General features: G+C 46.7%; 1 protein-coding gene across 1 annotated transcript in view; it reads right to left on the bottom strand.

The window, feature by feature from the left end:
- Positions 1-20,332, bottom strand: part of TSFM (Ts translation elongation factor, mitochondrial) — a 107,231-nt gene that overhangs the window by 12,304 nt on the left and 74,595 nt on the right. Inside the window, exons 4-5 of the mRNA XM_069653358.1 lie at positions 14,368-14,490; positions 4,270-4,354 (exon numbers count right to left, since the gene is read on the bottom strand). Coding sequence (XP_069509459.1) covers positions 4,270-4,354; positions 14,368-14,490 — 208 coding nt within the window. The remainder of the gene's footprint in view (positions 1-4,269; positions 4,355-14,367; positions 14,491-20,332) is intronic.

Genomic DNA, 20,332 nt, shown 5'->3' with positions numbered 1-20,332 from the left:
AGTGAAGCAGATTTACCATTATCAATGATTTCTGCTATGATTGATGTTAAATCCAGCAAGGCGGTCTCAGTTCCATAGTTTGTGCGAAATCCGGATTGTTCATTAGCTAGAACAGAGTTACGTTCCACGAAGTGCTGGTACTGTGTGTAAGCTATTTTATCAATTATTTTCAACAAGAAAAGGCACATTTGTTATCGGTCTATAATTACCAGCAAGCGTAGAATCCAGATTCTCCTTTTTTAATAAAGGGGGTTATCCAGGCCTCCTTAATGTTAGATGGAATAAAGGCTTCTTCAAATGATCGATTAACAAAATTTCTAACTCACGGGGCAGTGTACTAGGAAAATCCTTACATAGTGTTGCTGGGAAAATATCTCCCTTACAAGAAGTGGGTCTAAGCCTCTGAATAACTTTGTAAGCAATTGTAAGGGGATGCAGTAATAACATGTAATAAACATGTAGGGACTCGACATGATTCAGGTTGGAGATACTGTTAGAATATTAGGGAGTTATGAGTTTTATCACATACACATAAGAACTTTGCAAATTGCAGTCCTTTTGTAGGTAGGGCCTGTGTAGGCCATAGCATCTTTGGTTTGCAAAGGCTGACTTTCTTTAGCTCTGGGAGTTTGGATGATTGGGTCAAAGAGTGGGGAGGAAGCAAACTGCATTGGGCAGATGGCGTTAACAAACAAATGGTCACTAGAGACGAGGATGAAATGATTTGTTATTAGATTGGGATTTTATGGCCAGTTGGATATGTTTGTACAAGGGGCAATCTTCCTGAGAGTACAAAGTCTTGTTATTGGTTGACCAGTGGGGGGGTCCTTTTAGGTTGCGAGGGTTGAATTGGGGTTAGTCAATAAATACACTGAGTGGGTGCTTAAAGGCAGAGCTTGACTGGTGCTTTATGGTTCCAGATGGACACATTGGAAGATCAGAAGTACAATGTGATAGAGGCCATATGATTTAAGATGGAAGTCGCAATGAAGCGACGTGAACAAATGTAGAGGGAGCAATTTGGGACGCCAGCTTGTCTGGGGCGATAAGGAGGTTTAAAGGAATGATCACTGTCCTCCCTCTAATTTAGGAAATCTTATCGAGGCTATGCACATCACGTACTGGGTTAAAGTTGCTCTGACAAATCGAGCAAGTTAACTATTGAATTGTTTTTAGCTAATAAACTAATTATATTTAGGATTAGAATGAGACCATGTGGAAAGGGGATTGCGCTTAGTAAATGTATCTATGGGATTAGAGAATGTAGGGGTTGATTTTCTTTTTAATAGGGTTAGCCAATGGGGATTGTGGGATTACGTAATTGGTATGTTGAATTATGTAAATTATGTACGGTTGTGTATAAAAGATATGGCTGTTGAGCACAAAAAGGAATTGTTAGTTTTCAACGTCAATAAGCAGACCAACCCCCTCTGGCCTTTTGTCAACATGCATTCACTCTCTTGTTGGAGCCGTTTATCATATCAGGTTTTGGTTTACCGTTCTACACTAGGATGACGTGGTTGAATTTGCACAGTACTTTAATGAGTCATGCTGCAGCATGCAGAAGAGATCTCAGAGTGCTAATGTGGTCACCAGAAGGCCTTCCGGGAGGGTTCTGCTACCATCTTGGTGGGTGTGGAACAAAGCTTGCACTGCAGATCTGAAGCGGTTTTGTGGGCTTAATTTGCCACAGGAGGTACCAAGGCGTTTGTCTTCCTAGCCATGTGCTCCTTGAAGTGGAGGTGTCTGTCCATGTTGAACCCAAGGGACTTGGCATAGGTGGTCAGCTGTGTGGTGAAGCCATCGAGCTTCATAGCAGAGAGCCAGGCCTAGATGTCATGGTGTTCGATGTTGTTGGTCAGCAGTAGGAATTCCGTCTTGGGTGGGGTTGAACTTCAGGTAAGCACTGGACATCCAGCACTGGATCAATGTGAGGTAGACCTTGAGCATGTAATGGTCTTAAATGGGGATCTTCAGGAATAGCTGCTGTCCATTTGCATATTGGTGATGTATAGCGGAACCAGAAGGGCCCCGAGTGGTTCCAGGTAAAAGGAGAATATCAAGTGGAAAGGATAGATCCTTGCATGAATCCACAGGTGATGTGTCGAGTTGATGATCTGGAGGTATCCATTTGGATGAATTGGTGGTGGTTAGCAAGGTAGGATTTGAACCAGCTAAGAACAGTCTCCAGAATCCCCAATGCAGCGATGTGGGATGTCGGTAAGTGTCTGGTGGTCTACTGTGTCAAACGCGGCTGAAAGGTTGACGACGGTAAGGGCAGCGTTTTGCACGTCGATGGTAGCAATATCTGTGGTGCATCTAGGCCCTAAGCCCGATTAGTGGGACTAAAGGAAGTTGTTGGCATGGACATCTTGGAAGAGTTGCACAATATGCCTTACCATACCACATACATCACTCTTATGCTTTAAACCTTTACCTTATGTCAACTTGTTATAACTCCTAAATGACCCCATCTGCTTTGGTTGAGCCACTACATCGAAAATGTGCGACTGTTTTTTATGTCGCAGTTTCTTTGGTATTTTGTTTTTCTGCAATAAAGATTAAACCCAAAAAATACTTTATTTCGAGTTGAAAAACTATTCTTTTGACAAATCTCAGGGACATCAATGGGAGCATGTATGGCTAAAACAGGGTAACGGCATAAACGCCTATAGGTCCCAGGGGCTTTCTTTGAACAATTTAAACAGAAGGTGTAGAGAGGGGACTATACTGCACGTACGTTTTCAGTTGAGAGTGATGCTGGTCTGCCTCAGATTCTGCTTCCCCATCTAGGGTTCAGCCTTCAAAGCTATTTCGTTTGGGACTGTTCTTCGCTCCAAAGACAGTCTTATTGCTATAGTACCTCATTCCTTGACAGGTTCAGGGTAATACAACCTAACTTACCATTTGTAAACTGCACCTTACTTTGTCCTTCAGGATACAGTGCCATCCTTGCTTCTGAAGAGAACCACAGTTCTTCCCCTGGAGTTGGATTGTGACCATGGTCAACTCCCCAGTCTGCAGCTTCTTTATCATCAGTCTCTTGGCACAAAATTGGTTTCTCTTCCTTCGTTTTCTTTCTCCCCTCCTAAATATTGCCCTCTCTCGCTAGACGCCTGGTGAATGCCTGCACCATAATATTACTTCATACAGCAACTTCCCTTCGTACAAAAGGATCAAGCTGGTCATGTCCAACTAACAAGGCCTTGTATTAATTGGGTCCAGTTGGACCCACTTAGCCTGTTTTGGATTGTTTAACTTGCCCAACTGTAATCCGTATCACCTGTGCCTTTGCCTTGCATTGCTGAGGCTTTAATTGTCTGGTAAGCATTATGAAGCCAGGTAGATTCTAACCTGTGGTGCCCAGATCTGTGGCGCACTGTCAACCCAGGAAGCTCAGAGCCTTGCAGCGTGATGTTTATTCAAGTGGCTGTTAACTAGAAATATTAAAGTGGGATTCATGGCAAAGCGTTGTCTTCTGGTCCAGATACTCGCATATCAGCTGTAGATGTAAATATATGCAATGTGTTCCTCATAGCTAGTTCTAGAACTCGGGTTTGGATTCTCATCCTTATATCTAGGGTTGATGTCACTGGTCTCATGAATAGCTGGTGAACCATGTCACTGAAGAGGTTTAAATTCTCACTTTGAAGGAGGTAATATGGGATCTGGGAGGAGGACTCAGAAGCTCAACCCTTCCCACCGCCAGGTAGCTCAAAGCAATGGCCCGAGGTTCATGGTAGGCCAGCTTCCGTGGTGCCAGAGTCATCCTCAACTCTTTGGACCGGATCTGGACATGGACTGGACAGATCAAAGATCCTTGCAGATTATTCTGCTGGCCTGTGTAGATTGTCAACTTGTTCATTGCAACTAGCTACAGTTATATATTGTGCACATGCCTGGAGACTGCTGTATAAATCAACGTAACATAACACACACACACACACTATGATGCATCTTTCAAACATATAGATTGAAAATTCGGCCAGCAACATCCCATTTCAAATGGAAGGCTGAGAGAGAAATATAGAATGATAGTGTGCGAGAGGTTTAAGCAACACAAAACAGGTAATGGCTTGAATGTTTAGTATCAATCTTAACCTCTGGCAATTGCTCTGGGCAACACTCAGTGGACAAGATGCCAGCAGTGAATTATTGTTTAGGCATCATCGGGCGTGTAGCCAAATGATAGTATTTTAAAACATCCCATTCCTCGTAAAACGAGCAACAAAATGTGTGAATATGTTATTGGCAATCACAGCTACTCACCAATTGATAATGCAACCAGATCACTGAGTGAGGAGTCACCAGATCCAGTCTTTAACTTCGATAGGTCATCTGCACACAGAAATCTCTAAACACAAATCAGACAGAGCATTACAATCTTCCTCCAGAAAGAACAGCACAAACATGGTACAAATGAAAAAGCATTTTGTCAATGAAACAAGATAAAAGAACACCACACTTGGGGAGCTTTATAGACTTAAATGGACCTACTGTTGCACTTCTTAACCATTAACTTACAAGTCCTTGTCGTACAAATGGAACATATATCCTGTGTAGTCTTGGGTTTCAGCTTTTCAAATAGAATTTGTGCATTAAATTAAAGATTTCAATATTTTGCTGTTTAAATTTAAGCTAAATTGGCTGTATGATTAATACAAATGAGCTACTTCTATGCTGAATTAAAGAAAAATGCAAACATCTTTTTGGCCCCCTCACAGTTTCACCCAATGCTAGGAATCACACTTCCCACTTTCTTGTGTTTTTTTGTGTGTGAAAGGTCATGGATTTACAGGATCTCTCTGCAATTTCTATAGCGTACTATGGGAATATGTTTTATGCACATAAAGTATGAGTGTAATCTTACCAATGGGCAGCCAACTATCATACAAGTTCAATCTGATAACTAATCTCTTGATAACTAAGATTCAAAATAAACATTTTTATACATATAACACAAAATGAAGATAAACAAAACAAGTAGTTAAATATATATATATATATATATATATATTAAAATCAAGACAGGATATTAAAAAGAGTATTAACATTTCTCCAAAAAACTTAAGTTGCGACGATTAAACATTGTTCACAGAAACTTGTCAATACACTGGTCAGCTGTGATGGAAATCCTTGAAAAAGGGTGGGAAGAAATGTTTGGTCTTTAATTAAGTTCCAAAGACGAGTATGCTCGTACTTTTTGCATAGACTTGCATAATAGCCTGGCAGTTAAGGGGTTAAAATGCCTTTCACGCTATACAGTGGGAACATTCAATGTAAACTTCTATGTAAATTATAACAGAATTTAACAGTCCGCTACAGAAGAACGAGTTACTTACCAAACTGGTAACGTTCTTTCGACTGGATGTTCCTCCAACATATTCCTCATCTTTGACATGTTGTCCAGTTTCAGCAAAACATTTCGGCAGACGGTGCCCTGCGTCGATGGCATTGAGACAATGTCCCTCGACAGTCTCCGTAAACGGAGGCATCATCAGAAGTTATTCGTAGCACGTGCAGCACCTGTTGGCCTCAGTTCCTTTTTCCCCTCCTCCCGCAACACAAATTCCCATTAACACGGGCATGACATTACTCAGCCTTGGTGGAACGAAAGCTGTAACAGTATGGGAAATTCTACAGAGGGGTAGGTTGGGAGGGCGATGAGGAATACATTGGAGGAACATCCAGTCGAAAGAAAGTTACCAGTTTGGTAAGTAACTTGTTCTTTGAATGGATTGTGGCCTCCAACGTATTCCTCATCTTTGACAGACTCCCCAAGCAGTATCCATGATTGGAGGAAGGTGTAGAATGTATAGATTAAAGGGCAGAGTAAAGTACTGCCTTACCAAAAGTGACATCTTGAGCATAGGAAGTATCCAAAGAATAATGCTTTGTAAACGTGTGTATTGAGGACCACGTTGCAGCATCACAGATGTTCTTAATAGGGACACCTCTTTGAAGGGCTGCCGATGTAGCCATGCCCCTGGTGTAATGAGCTCATAAGCACTCAGGAGGGTCTTTGCCTGCCAGTCTGTAGCATTCAGATATGGCGAGAATGATCCATCTAGACAAGGTCTGGATGTAAAAGCTTAACGCTCTCCTAGGGTCAAACCTATGGAGCCTCTACTCTTCCTTACCAGGATGAGGTGGAGGATAGAAGGCCGGTAGCACACATTTCTGACTTAAATGAAAGTCAGAAACTACCTTAGGGAAGGAGGAGGTTTTTACCTGCAACACAACCCTGTCCTTGTGGAATAAAGTACAGGGTGGCTTGGAGGAAAGTGCCTGCAATTTGCTCGCTCTACGGGCTGAAGTTACAGCAACCAACAGAACGGTCTTGAAGGTTAACAACCTTAATGTCCCAAGCCGGAACCTGAAAAGGAGATGGAGGAAATGCATTAGTGAACCCTTTTAGAAATTGAGTCACCAGAGGGATCTTGAAATAGGAGCATTCTTCTGATGAGCGCTTAAAGATACATAGGACTGCCAAGTAGCCCTTAATGGTGCCAACCTGAAGACCTTTATGTGCTAATGAAAGCAGAAAGGCCAAAACATCCGGAGTGTTGCACTGAAAAGGATTAACATTATTTTCTCTGCACCAGTCACAAAACATATTCCAATGGCAACAGTACAGAGATTTTGTTCCTGGCCTTCTTGCTGAAAGCAACCCCTCCATTACGTCAGCCGGAAGGTCCCAATCCTTGTATCTCAGCCTTTCAGAAACCAAGCATGAATGTTCAGAATCTTGACCTCTGGATGGAGAAGCTGACCCTCCCCTCGTGAGGGAAGCTCCTCTTTGGGGAAGACGCTTTGGAGGACAGATGGACACGTCCAGAAGGTCTGGGTACCACATCCTCCTTGGCCAATCCGGGGCATTAGGATCATGTGTTTCCTGAACCTTCGTAACCTCCGGATTACATGAGGATTGACGGGGACTGGAGGAAACGAGTAGGAAATCCCAGTCCACCACGAACGCGTCTCCTAGAGCTCCTCTTGGGGGATATTCCCTTGAGCATTACTGCTCATACTTACGGTTGACATTGGTCGCAAACAGATCCACTTGAGGGGGTTCCCCAAAGGGCGAAGATCTCTTGAAGGACTTCCTGGGCTAGCTCCCATTCGTGGGAGAATGTGCCCTGCCTGCTCAGAGAATCCGCCACTGTGTTCGCCTCCCCGGCTGGGTGAACTGCCGATAGGGAGATTCCCTCTTGAATATCCCAGTACCAGAGCTGCATTGCTGCTCTGCACAGTGGTAGTGACCCTACGCCTCCCTCTTGTTGAGGTCGTACATGGCCACTGTATTGTCCGTCATTATCAGGACATTCTTTCCCCGTACAGAGGGCAGAAAGGCCTTCAGCGCTAGTCCGATTGCTCTCAGCTCCAAAAGATTGATGTGTTGTTTGGACTCAATAGAGACCAATGACCGCTGATTTGTCAAATCATTGCAGTGAGCTCCCAAACCCGTGAGTGAGGCGTCCGTCACTACTGTAATCTCCGCCCATGGTTGCCAAAGGGTTCTCCCTTCAGAATATTTTCCTTGCAGGCCCACCACAAAAGATCGTGAGAGACTCTGGTTGGAATCTGAAGGCGGTCCGACATCTTTCCTGAGAATTGAGACCATTGCTTTCTGAGAGCCATTTAAAGGGATCTCATTCTCAGGCAGGCCTCGGTACCAGAAAAATGCAGGATGCCATAAGGCAGAGAAACGTCAAAAATTAGAAGGCTGGTAGAATCTGGGCACTCTGGAATTTTGTTACCATCTGAAGAATGTCTTCAGCCCTCACCTCGGGTGGCGAGCTCTTTCCCAAGGATGTATCCATCACAGCTCCAATGTATTGGAGCTTTTGTGAAGGTGTCATATGGGACTTCTTCTAATTGAGGGAGAAGCCCAGTCTGTGAAGAGAGTGGCAGGTAACGCTGAGATGATCCCGGGCTTGTTTGGGAGGACGTGCTCTGATCAGCCAATCGTCCAGGTAGGGGTAGACGTGAATACCCCCCACCCCCCTCTCCTGAGACTCGCTGCCACCACCGCCATCAGTTTGGTAAAAACCCTCGGGCGGACGTCAGCCCGAATGACAGGACTCAAATTTGATAGTGCGAGCCGCCAACTGCGAACCTCAGGTATTTCCTGTGCTTGAGATGGATCGGCACATGAAAATAAGCATCCTGAAGGTCCAATGAACTAATCCTGGAGTTGGAGGGCCAGAAGGATCTGAGAAAGAGTGACCATCTTGAATTTGTCTTTCCTCAGGAACTCGTTCAAGTATCTCAAGTCCAAGATGGGTCTCAGTCCTCCGTCCTCTTTGGGAATAAAAAAATATGGGGAATACCAACCCTTGTTCCTCTCTGCTACCGGCATCGGTTCTATAGCTCCTTTCTCTAGCATGGTCAACATTTCCAGCACAAGGAGTGGATCTGGAATACTCCGTGTGTTTCCCCGGTGGATTGGTCTGAGGCTTCTTTATAAAAAGGAAGGCAGTAACCGTGGGCTATGGTTTCCAGATCCCAAGCATCTGAAGTAATGTCTTGCCATCTTCTAGATGCTGAGAAAGTCTGCCCCCCCTGGGGAGCTGTGACTCAAGCCCTCAGAGTGGTTTTGAAGTGGCTGATGCAGAGTCCGATGGTAAAGAGGCTGCTGCTTGAGCTGGCTTGGCACCTCTACCTCGTCCATCACAAGGACTTTTTCGTTGGTCTCTTTGACCGGCCATTCCTCTCGCCCTTCCAAATGAGGAGTAGTAGCGAAAAGATGTATCCCTCCAAGGATTGCTAGGAAGAAAAGGCTGAGGTTTTCTAACAGCGGCGCCTAAAGATTTGTCTGCCACCTTTGAGGTCTGCAACTTTTCAAGGCTCTCGTCAGCCTTGCTGACAAAAAGAGGAGACCATTCAAATGGCATGTTGAGCAGTCTAGCATGCACATCAGGTGCAAAACGTGACTTTCGCAACCACGCAAATCTGCGCATCACAGCGCTTGTAGCCATGGACCTGCTGATGCTATCTGCAGAATCCAATCCAGATTGAAGGGACTCACATGGCTTCCTTAACAATAGCTAAGGAGCCGTCCCTCTCATCCCCTTTGGGAATATGTTCTGCCACCATAGAAATTCACTCCCAAACAGTATACGAAAATTGTGCATGGGCACAAGTGGAGTTGGTAGATTTTAATGCCATGCTCCCTGCAGAAATACCTTTCACGTCCATCCATCTACGCGCTTATCGTCCCTATTTAGGGGGGATGGTAGGGTACACTGCCTGTTTATAGGTGCCTGCACCACCAGACTCTCGAGAATGGGGCTGTGAAGACCTGAACAACCCATACCCTTGTGAAACTTCCAGGGATAGTGGAGAAGACAGCTTAGTCCCCTATGAAAAACGCAAGGACGGTGGAGACGAGGCTACATCACTCAAAGAAAACAGAGAAAAGGAACGTACCGCGGCCAGCGCAGAGAAGGGATGGGGGAGCCCACCAAGCCGAGACCCAGTTTGCCGTGGCCAGCGGAACATGACAGAACCTTCCTTGGAGGAATGGAAGGGGCAGCCCATGGAGAGACCAGTTCCCCCCGTACCCATGAGGGAGGGGGAGTTTGGACGGGAACGCGGCACGGCGAATATTGCATCCGCGAGCAGCCGATGCAGTGCCGAGTGGCGGCTTCGCGGCTGTGCGAGCAAGCATGCCAAGGGGTGTTCCAGAGCTCCCGGCATGAGGAAGCGGTCTGCCGGTCGCGGTTGGAGGGAGGCCGCGTGTTGAACACAGACCCCGGAGGACGGAGGGAGGGGAGGCTCGAGCTGAAGGCTGAGCCGCGAACACACTGTATGGCGGCAGGGTTTCCGGCCGCAGAGCGGTCGAGGGGAGACCACAATGCAGTGGGGAAGCACACAGTTCTGATGGCCGGCCACAAAGGAGCATAAAACAAAGATCTTAAAAAAACAAGGAAATACAAACCATACCTTCCCTCACTCTATACATACCGGGGCAACGAGAGGGCGTCACTAGACCCAGCCGCAGGAACTCATCAGACGCCATACTCCCAGGAAAAGGGGGGCGGGGCTTGGGAGGCTTCTTATGGTCTGTGGCAGGAAGTAGACGCTGATTGGACAGTTAAGTGCTGCCTATATAAGGAGCCTGGAAGTATGACAAGGTGTGCTCATTCTTGTTCTCTTGACAGATCGGACCAGACGTGGAGTCAGGAGCTACAGGAAGCACCTGGGCGTATGAGGACTAAGAAGAAAAGGTTGGAAAGAGGTCCTTATGTTGTGCCCTACAAGAGAAACAGAGAAAACTTTAAGTAGAACTTCAAGAAGGAAATTTAGAAAGGACTTTGAGTTATTGACTTGGCTGTCAAACTTGTTGAGCCTGAATAAAGACAAGCTTTAATTTTCACTTTAACACCGGCTGTTTGTCTCATTGTCACAGGGGCGTTTTGACAGGTAGCCGAGGTCACGACTGGAGTGGAGTTATTTCTTTGTAAGAATTTTGTCAACTGCCGGATTAGCTTCCGGAGCCTCCCAATTCCTGGCCACCCTTTTTTGAAGTGCCACATGGAAAGGCAAAACTGGATCAGTAGGCAGACCCTTGTCCAGAATGTCGGTTAGATCATCCTGATCATATGGTGCTGGAGGTCTAGACCAACCCAAGTATTCTACAACCTTAGACATGAGCTGTCTGTACGAGGAGTCTGCATGCTCCCCTGGTTCTGACCTGCTGAACTCCAGCTCAGGAGAGGCGTCAATGCCACTATTATTATGAAAATTGTCACACAGATCTTGCGTTTTACTCTCCTCTGAAATAAGGCATTCAGGCACATTTGGAGTACCGTATTGAAGCCCAAAAGTGGCATTTTCCTCATCTGACCGCTCTTACTCCTCAAATATGGAAGTCAGGGACTTGATGTATACAGGAGTATACATCATCTCTGGTTTAGAACCCAGAGGCTTCCACGTTGACGAAGTCGTCGACTTTGTTTTACCTTTTTTCAGAGTGAGCAGGCACTGTTGGCTGAGCTGGCAAAAGTGGCGCAGCTGGAGTCGACGATTTTGGCGTCTATGTCGACACTGGCGTCGACGGCCTAAATAGGGGTCAAGGACCCGATGGGCGTCGAGGGCTTCAAGGGTTTCGAAGGCATCGGCAACCTCGATCTCGCCACATGCCTTGAGCGATCCTTTGACCTCTTCTCAGATCGAGGCCCCTCGATGTGGATCACGCTGTTTACCGGGCTCGAGGGCACGCAAGTTTCAGCCGAGATCTCTCCTTTCCTGCTTCCATAGAATGCTTGGTCGGAGCATGACCTTGTTTTTCAAAGATCTTCAGCATTTCCACACAGAAAGCTTCCCATTCTGCGGGTGTCGACTTTTTGGACAGACATGCCACCATCTCGGGGGAACCGTCTGACGAAGACGATGAAGGTGACCGGTGGTGCCTTCTCCTCGACCTCTTCGAAGAAGACTATTAGTGGCGGGAACCACTCCTAGACCTACAGCGCTTGACCTTCCTCCGAGGAGAGTCGCCCCTTGACTCATCGGTCGAAGGCCTAGCAGGTCGGGACTTAGTGGTTTTGGAAACTTTGCCTACCTGAAGCTTCCCCTTTCGTTCCCTTAAGACCTTTCCCGTCATGGACTGACACTTGCAACAAGTATCCGTCTTGTGGCCCTCTCCGAGGCACCACAGGCACATTAGATCCGGGTCGGTAATGGACATCTTCGATCCGCAGTCTTACATTTTTTGACACCAGACCGAGAAGACATATCGAGTTGTGTTCGAAAAAACAATAAAGAAGTATACTTTCTCAAGTATGAGGGGCACAGAGTTTCTCACAAAGCAAACGCATTTATGGAAAAAATTGAACTGAGGCCAACGGGTGCCGCGCATGCTACATATAACCTCTGATGACATCAACCTCGACGGAGGCCTTCGAGCGACATTATCTCGACGCAGGGCGTCCTCTGCCGAAAAGGTTTTCCAAAGCAGCCGAAACTGGACGTAACATGTCAAATATAAGTAATACGTTGGGAGACACAATCCATTCGAAAGACTGCATCTAACTGGATTAATCAGTTTGTCCTGCTTAGGACAGTCATTAGTTGCACTTCAACACATCCAGTACGTTTTATTTTTTTTAAAGATACTATCCTGACAGTTTGCAGTTCACCATTGTAGAGCCTTCCCCATCCATTCATACTCAGCTTTTTGAAAATGTTATACTCCATTTTATGTCTGCTCAATCTTCATGTTATGGAAAATGCTAAAACAAATACATTTGTTTTTTATTGTTTACGATTGTATACTGTGTGCCAGTCTCAAAACTGCCAATCATTACAGGCACCCGCAAATTCGACTGCATCTCTGCAACACTACATGATCTGCAGTCAGGAAATCATGACAAAATAGACAGGAAATTATACAAAATAGCAAGCATAACCTATAAAGCAGTCTCGAACAGAATGCCAACAGCCTTGGCAGCTAAATGCCACACCACTGGAGGCTTTCGCACCCATCACGAGGGAATAGGAATCCGATCTCAGCCTTAGTTTACCAGGGTGGAAGCCAGAGCAAGCCTTCCCCAGAGGGAGACAATGGCAGCTGAGAGGACCCAATATCCTGTCCCCCTCCCTAAGTGCCTGCATTTACCTGTCCAGTACCAACTTGCATCACTCAATGCCGCCTGACAAAAGTGCAGGCCAAGTTCTCTTTCTTTTCTAGAACCATCAGAGAAGCTGCAACCATGCAGAGACACTACCCGCAGGATGGAAACCAATCCGCGCCCCATGCGATCTGCTTGCACCCATCTGAACTGCAGGTTCAGAACAGAGAAAGCGAGAGGACAAAAGATGAACCGGAGCGCCTACGTAGCTTTCCCAAATGCCACACAGTGCTCCCCAGCATTAGTTTGCACGGCAGAAAAACTGCTGTAGCTGGCTTAGACCACCAATGACTTATAGCAGAGAGGCAATCGCTCGGTAGGAATGCACTTACCTTGGGGGAGACCGTGTCACAGTTGCCCAACACAAACATATGACACTTTGTATTGCGAGTTGCCAATGTTGCAGCATGACTGCACCGCACAGAGACAAGGGGTGGGTCATAACCTGCTTTTTGTAATTTTCTGTGATTACAAGATGTTCTAACCAGATTGGCCTGGAGCAGTAATTCAATTGGAGAAAGAGGGAGATGATAAGAGGGGAAACAGGAAGTTTTGGGTTGTTCGGGTTAGGTCAGATGAGAAAGAGGTGGCAGACCAGGAGATCGGCAGTAGGAAGGGTGACGGATTCAAGAATTGAGACTTTTTGTGACCAAGATTAGGTATTGGTTGGTGAGAGCAAGTGGTACTGAGTGGCGAGTGTGCATGGAAGGTCAGTGAGCAAGAGTAAGTGTTCGAGAGAGTGTTGAGTGAATGAAAAGTGGTTGCGAGAGTGAAAGGAGTGACTAAGGAGATAGGGGGTAGGAGTGGCAGTAGTGTGAATGAGGGAGAATTAGTGTGGAGGAGGGAGAAGTAGTGTGGAGGAGGGAGAAGTAGTGTGTCAGAAAGGAGTTGTAACATTGAAGGGTAGAGGCAGGTGAAAGAGTGACATTAAAGGGACAGAAGAGGAAGACATGGGGAGTAGCAGGGAAGAAGTTGGATGGAGTTGAAGGAGTAGTGAGTGGAGATCATCAGACAGAGAAAGGGAGAGAACATGCAGGTGTGCTAGGAAGGTCAGGGCAGGCAGCACGTCTGAAAAAGCATACCCTATTTTCCTTTTCAGTTAACTAACACCACGGACATTGTAGAGTCAGTCTAGAATGATCCCGAGGGAACTTAGTGAAGTCATTAGCCTTTAGGTCCTCCAACCTAGCGAAGCCAGACCTTAAACAGAAGGGAGAAACCGGCAGTATATGCTGACCTGGGTAGAGACACCCTGGCATAGGGAGGTATTGGTGCAATTAGGCAAGAAAATGGGACAGCCCTAGGATCTGGAAAAAAGTGCAATAATAATCCTTGAACCTTCTCTGCGAGTGAGTGCTCCTTGAGATCTGTGTTGCACCTTGTGTAGCAAACCTATCAAAAGGTTGGCGTCTAAGCTAGCCTTTAAATAGAAGACAATAAAAACGTGGGTCTTTCAACAATACCTACTAGACTAATAAAAATCCCCCTTTCCCTCCACCACCAGTACTGTGCTACTTTATAAAATGCCAATCCCAATGCTGGCTCCTGCCAGTTGTAAACTCCCTGATTGAGCTAGGTCTGTGCTATAAGCAATACCATTTAAAAAACAAATCTATGCAGAAGCACAAAGGGTCCCAGTTTAAATGCTCCAATAGCACCTGTTGACAAAACGTGATGAATTTCCTGTATTCCCTGTAGAATAACTGGCGGACATGAACCCAGTACTAACCTTGATGTAGGTCGGAACGTCCACCTGCGCATTGTGATAGTGAGCCATGGTCTCCAGTGCTGCCTGATGAACCAGCTGTTGAAAGTTTATATTTCTAGCAACAAAATCGGTTTCACAGTTGACCTGGATTCAAAAAGACAACAAATTACATTGGCGGAAATTGTTTGTAGTTTCAGTATTTTTCCTACAATTTGAGTTTTCTAGCCACTATTCAGTGCGATTGCTCAAGTCAATTTTACACATTTGGGTATATGCAAAAAAACACAAGCCATCAACATTCTCAAAGGAAACTGCAAAATGGTAGACTCCAAATCTAGTAACAACTTTATGCCGCAATAGCGGTCTTGAATGGCAAGCAGAAACCATTTCAAAATTCTCACAAGTAATACAAAATGGCCGTTTCAGAACATTGCGCTATGAAAAGAATATGGATTAAAAGACATTTTCAAATGTCAACGAATCTTGGGAGATTTTTCACAGCTATATTAACATTTTAAAATGGAATCCTAATGCAGTTAATATGATTGGCTCAATTAATAAAAATACAAGCACAGCAATATCTAAATGAGTCAACAGGTAATCTTAATACAAGCAGCATTGGAAATGCCAAAGGTATGCCTTCCGATAGGCATTTGCCAGGCATTGACATATGCCCTTATACGTAGAAAGTTTGGCAAATGCTGCAACCTTGTGGGATGGAAGAGCCATCATTTGCTACATATTGTAAATTTGCCCAGGCACTCATTCTACTGAAGGTACTGCAAACACATACAAGGAATTGCCATAATGTGCTCACATACTATCATCATTAGCATTAAAAATCAGGCCCATGACTGTTCTGTAAAATGACTACCAGCATTTCCAACGGTTGGCTGCCAAGCCCTAAAAACACTCACTGGATATACCACCGCTAGACATTTACAAGCGGCACAAGAGTTACAACTAAGTATTCTACAAGTAAGAATGGGAGGCATGGCGTTCTCAGTTGTGGCAGTAAACATTTCTGAACTTGTTACCATAGACGGTGTTGGGGCGGAATTAAGTGGCGACTTTGACGTACGTGCCCCTATCTTTTTATTCTCCTGAATAATCACATGCTTGTTCACATGCTTCACTGAGGGTATTTCTCTGTGTAATGTGTCTTCTGTGGGACATTAGGCCTCTCTCAGTGGGGTGCCCAAAGAATATGCTGTGCTTTCCTAGGCAAATAAACCGGCCTAGATAGCAGTGAGCTTAGAAGTTGAAGAAATTACCAGAAAGTTCCAAGACACACCAAATTAAAGAATAGACCACGAAACCTAAGAACTGAGGATCGGACCCTTGGCGACAAAGCACTCGCAGGACAAGGCTGCTGTGTTGTGCGACGCAGGTGCACAGGGGACGCTGCCCGTGGACATGTAACATGTTGCGCCTACATCCACGTATCCAAACCTTTAAAAACCGAGGATTGGACCCTCTGCAGCAAAGCTCTAAGGACAAGGCCGCAGTGTTGTACAATGCAGGTGATTGGCGGCAAAGAGGCAGCACAGAGAGTGATCGCGTGGTGCAGCCGCCAACCATCAGCCTCCAAGAGGTAACAGGGGTGCGGGTAGGGGAAGCAGCCACTACTGCTTTCTACTAAACTTCACGGCCTTTGGACGTACTTCCACTTAACCGTCTAAAGTACTCTGTCCCTGAGCAATCCTAGGCTCTCCACTTCCAGCAGTTATCTGTTGTGTTCTCTGTCTTTTCTCAAGGTCCCCTCATTTGAGATTACTATTGTATTGTGATCTTGTGTCTTTTTAGGCTCTCTCTCGCTCTCTCACTCTCTAGCCTCCCACCCCCCAATCCCCAACGGTGGTTACTGATGTACTGTGATCTGTGAGAAACCTGAAGGTGTCTCACTTACTAGTCCCAGGGATCTGTCATCCAGGTGGCCAGGACACAGCCATCCCTATTGGATCCAGTTCCTGGGGGTGGACCAGTGCGGGAGGATCACCTGGATGAGGGCTCCTCGGGGAGTGGAAGTAGGACACCGAAGGTTGCGACATGGTACCCTCTTCCTTTTCCCATCCTACCCTGCAGGATATTTAGAAGCTCTACCCACCCGTGCCCCCTTTTACGCCACAAACACTTTCTTGCACCGTGGAAGACAACAGACTAATACCAGAGCGGTTTATGTCCCAACACAAGGGTCAGACAGAGTCAGGCAATTGACAACTACACACACCGGACAGCCCTGTCCCTTCCCCACAGGGTTAAAAGATGGAGCACAAGAGCACACTTTGAGCAAGGCAAACCGCACAAGGAGGCAGCTATTCCAGGGCTGCAGTTCAAAAGGAGGAGAAAGACAGCGAGAGCTAAAAGGACGACAAGGAGGGAATTGCCCTTGCCCTTTTCGACCCAGAACCACAAAGCCTCCATGAAAGGAATCATAAGACCGGGAACTACAGCTAGCGTGTGGTGTAACAGCTGACAAGGGTGCACGGTGCACTCTGAAACTGACAACCTAGGCAGGGAGAGACGCTTGCTACTGTGGTACCGTTCTGGACTCCAGAGACAAGAAAAGCCAAGCGGTTCATCACAGCCGGTGAGTCGGAGAAAGAGTCGATAGTAAACCAAACTGTGTTGAGCGACGGTAGCAAATAGCAAAATGATATGAAAGAACCTGTGAACAAAGACCTGGTGTGTTACTGAACTTTAATAGCATAAGAAAAGACCAGCTACAGAGTGGTCCGGCGCGACATGGGAGCTCATTCGAAAGACTGGTCCCCCTGTTGTTGAAACTACAGTGACCAGGAGGCCCTAGAAGAGCCCGAAGAAAAGAGGTCAAAGTGGTCATACAAGGGTGGAGTAAAGCCCCTTGTACACAAGGTCTTTGACCCGTAGCCAAGTGGAAAGCTGTGAACTCTGGCAAGTGTATCCCTCCGTCGATGCCAAGAGAAAGCCAGGGGAAGGGAACCCCTGCTTTCTGATGAGATTGTGAAATTGCAAACTAAGGCAAGTGTGAACCCGACTGAGGGACGCCGAAAGAAAGCTAGGGGAAGGGAACCCTGCTTTTCTGATGAGATGATAGAATATGAACTGTGTTAGAATAGCTATGTGAACCTGACGGAGGGTTGCCAGGTGAAAGCTATGGAAAGGGAATCCCATATTGTGTTGAAACCACCAAGGTGAACAGTTGAGTGAGGCAAATGTGAACCGAGCTGAGGAAGCGTAATAACCCAGTGAACATTGTGTTGACAAGAGTGAACCTGGCTGAAGGATGTCCACAGTGAAATATTGTTCAAAAAGACATTGAGACTCATGAACACTACAGGTGGAAATATGAGTAAAAGGCGGTAGTGAACCCGACGGAGGGAGGCTAACATACAAGAGGGATCAGAGCCTGGTTGATGGGGAACCCGGGGTGAAGAGGTATCACCCAACGTAAAAGATTAAGGAAAGGAACTTTTTTGCTTCGTTATTGTGGAAACATCAGGCCCTCAGAGGCAATAGACTTTGTATGGAAGACTTGGCCATAGAAGGTCCCGATATCGCGGAAACAAACTGTAACCGTGTGCTGCAGAAGCCCAGTTGTGTGCTGTGCTCAAGAATCCCGCCTTGTCCTGTGCTATAAACATGGGGAAAGAATACCTCAGCTATACCATCCTGACTTCTTTTGTGAACACTTCTTTTCTTTTGAACATTATCCCACACTATTTTGTAATTTAGCAGTAATGATTGGCAATAGTTTTCTTTTTAGTATAGGCCCTTTTTATTTGACAAGACGCCACTAGGAGTGCCTTATTATTATTTGATGGTCGTAGCTTGCTCCAATCTTAGATTTAGGTTTAGATTAGGCGTTTTTCTCACCCATTCATACCGTTTAATAAAACACTCTTGAATTGTGATCACTTGTGTCTGTCTTTACTGTTGCCACAATGCGTTCCTTACAGATCTGTGTCATTTTAGGCTCTCTCCCACTCTCTACAACCCCAACCCGCTGGGGGTACAGTTTGTACTCTTGAGCGTACCAGTCTGCCGCTTCTGTGGGTTTGCTACTGTGTGACCCCCAGCCCACTCTGCGCATCCTGCATGGCATGGGGTTCTCATCTCTCCCCACTATCTTTCACTCCCTCCTACCTTCTCCTCTCACCCTCTATGGTGCTTTCAGTCTCCCCCATATTCTCTAACTGCTACTATATCTCCTATCCTACCCCTCTCACTAAGTCAGGAAGGAAGAAGTTCAAGAGGGACATCCTGGTCTCCAACCAAGGCCTTCTTATAGGCGATACCTACATCAGTGCTTCCTCCAGACAGACTCGTACCGACATCCTCTTTGTCGTTCCCACTCCAGACGTATGGACCCCTCATATCGTCTCTGTTCCCTCTCCTTTTTCCTCCTCTCCCTTTATTGGTGGCACTCAGTGGGAGGTCCTCTTGGCCTCCTTCCACTCCTCCAAGACCATCATTAATGTCTATCTGAATTACACTGTCTTGGTCCAAGGCCCCCAGCTGAATCTCCTCCGGTTTAAGATAGGTGTCTCATCTTCCTTCCTTCTCCTGCTACTCCTACCAGCACCTCTCTCGCTCCTCTTCCGCCGCCTTCTGCCTCCACCTCTCTGGCACCATCCTCATCCTCTGTGGCTACTTTTCCTTCTCCTACCTCCTCTGACCACTCTCAGGCCCCTCTACCACTGTTGCAGGGGCATACCTCAAGCATCGACCCCTCCACGGAAGTCTTTCAAATATGGCAACCTGCTCCATGTCGCTACTCTCAACTCGCTCTGCTCTCAAACAATCCTCTGACATCTGCCACCTCTTTGAAGAACTTGACCTGGATGTCCTCACTCTCACCGATACATGGTCCACGGCCAGCTGTGTTATATGTTTTGACACTCTCCTTCATGATGGCTACAAGATCCTCTCCAAACCCAGAATCAACCGTCCCGGAGGAATAGCTGTTATCTTTCCAGAGTGGGTCCCTGCCTCTGTCATTCCTACGCAGGCCTACTCCTCTGTTGAATGCATGGTCTGCCGGCTGTCTATCTCTCCTGGCCCCTTTCCGACTGTAGCCACCATCTACAGTCCACCTGGCCAGGTCGCCCTCTTCTTCTCAGTGAGCTGACCTCTCCCCTTCTCTCCTTGCCTCTACCGCTCAACCTCTCCTCCTGCGAGACCTCAAAATCCATCTGATGCTTCCAATCCCTCTTCAGGGCTCTTCCGCAACCTCTGCGACACTCTTTCCATTCTACCCTCAGGTCTGACACACTCTGCCGGGCACACCTTGGATGTTCTGATCTCCTCAGCCATCCCCCCTCTCGGACCCTCTCACCGCTCCTCTCTCTTGGAGTGACCACTTTCTGCTCTCCTCTCACCTGAAGCTCTCTGTCCCCCAGGCGAAGCCGGCCCCAACACTGCCACCTACTTTCTCAGTCATCCGGCCCATGAAGCGTGTCTGTGGAGGCCTTTGTAGCTACTTTCTCTGCTCCTCCTACACCTGCGGCTGACGCACACTCTGACACAGCCCTCTCTAACCTGCATATTTCTATCTCCAACAATCTGGATGTCCTTGCCCCATCATGAGAATCCGCCTGAAGTTTACCTGCAAGTTCAACTCTTGGTATGACTCCGATCTCGCCACCCTGAAACACAAGTGTAGGGTTGCTGAGAGGAAGTGGAGGGCATCAGGCGCATCCTCTGGCAAACTGGCTTGCCGCCTGCTCCAAAGGCAATACAGACTCTGTCCTGTCCAAGAAGAGAGCCCACATCCAAGTCAGCGTCCCTGTGGCCTCCAACAACGCAGCTGAACTCTTTGAACTCTGCAAGGAGCTGGCCAATCCCTCCTGCAGTCTTCACCTCTCCTATTCCCTTTCAGGCCCTCTGTATGGCTCTGGCTTCTCACTTCACCACTAAAGCTCAGTACATCCTGTCCCCCCCCTCTCTCTCTGCATGTCCCTGTCCCACTCTTGGCACCCCTCTGGCCGCCTCTCCCTTTCCTCTT

Source organism: Ambystoma mexicanum, chromosome 3q, assembly GCF_040938575.1.
Source record: "Ambystoma mexicanum isolate Mex_15411 chromosome 3q, UKY_AmexF1_1, whole genome shotgun sequence".
Classification (NCBI taxonomy): Eukaryota; Metazoa; Chordata; class Amphibia; order Caudata; family Ambystomatidae; genus Ambystoma; species Ambystoma mexicanum.
This window is presented reverse-complemented; position numbering and strand designations above follow the sequence as displayed.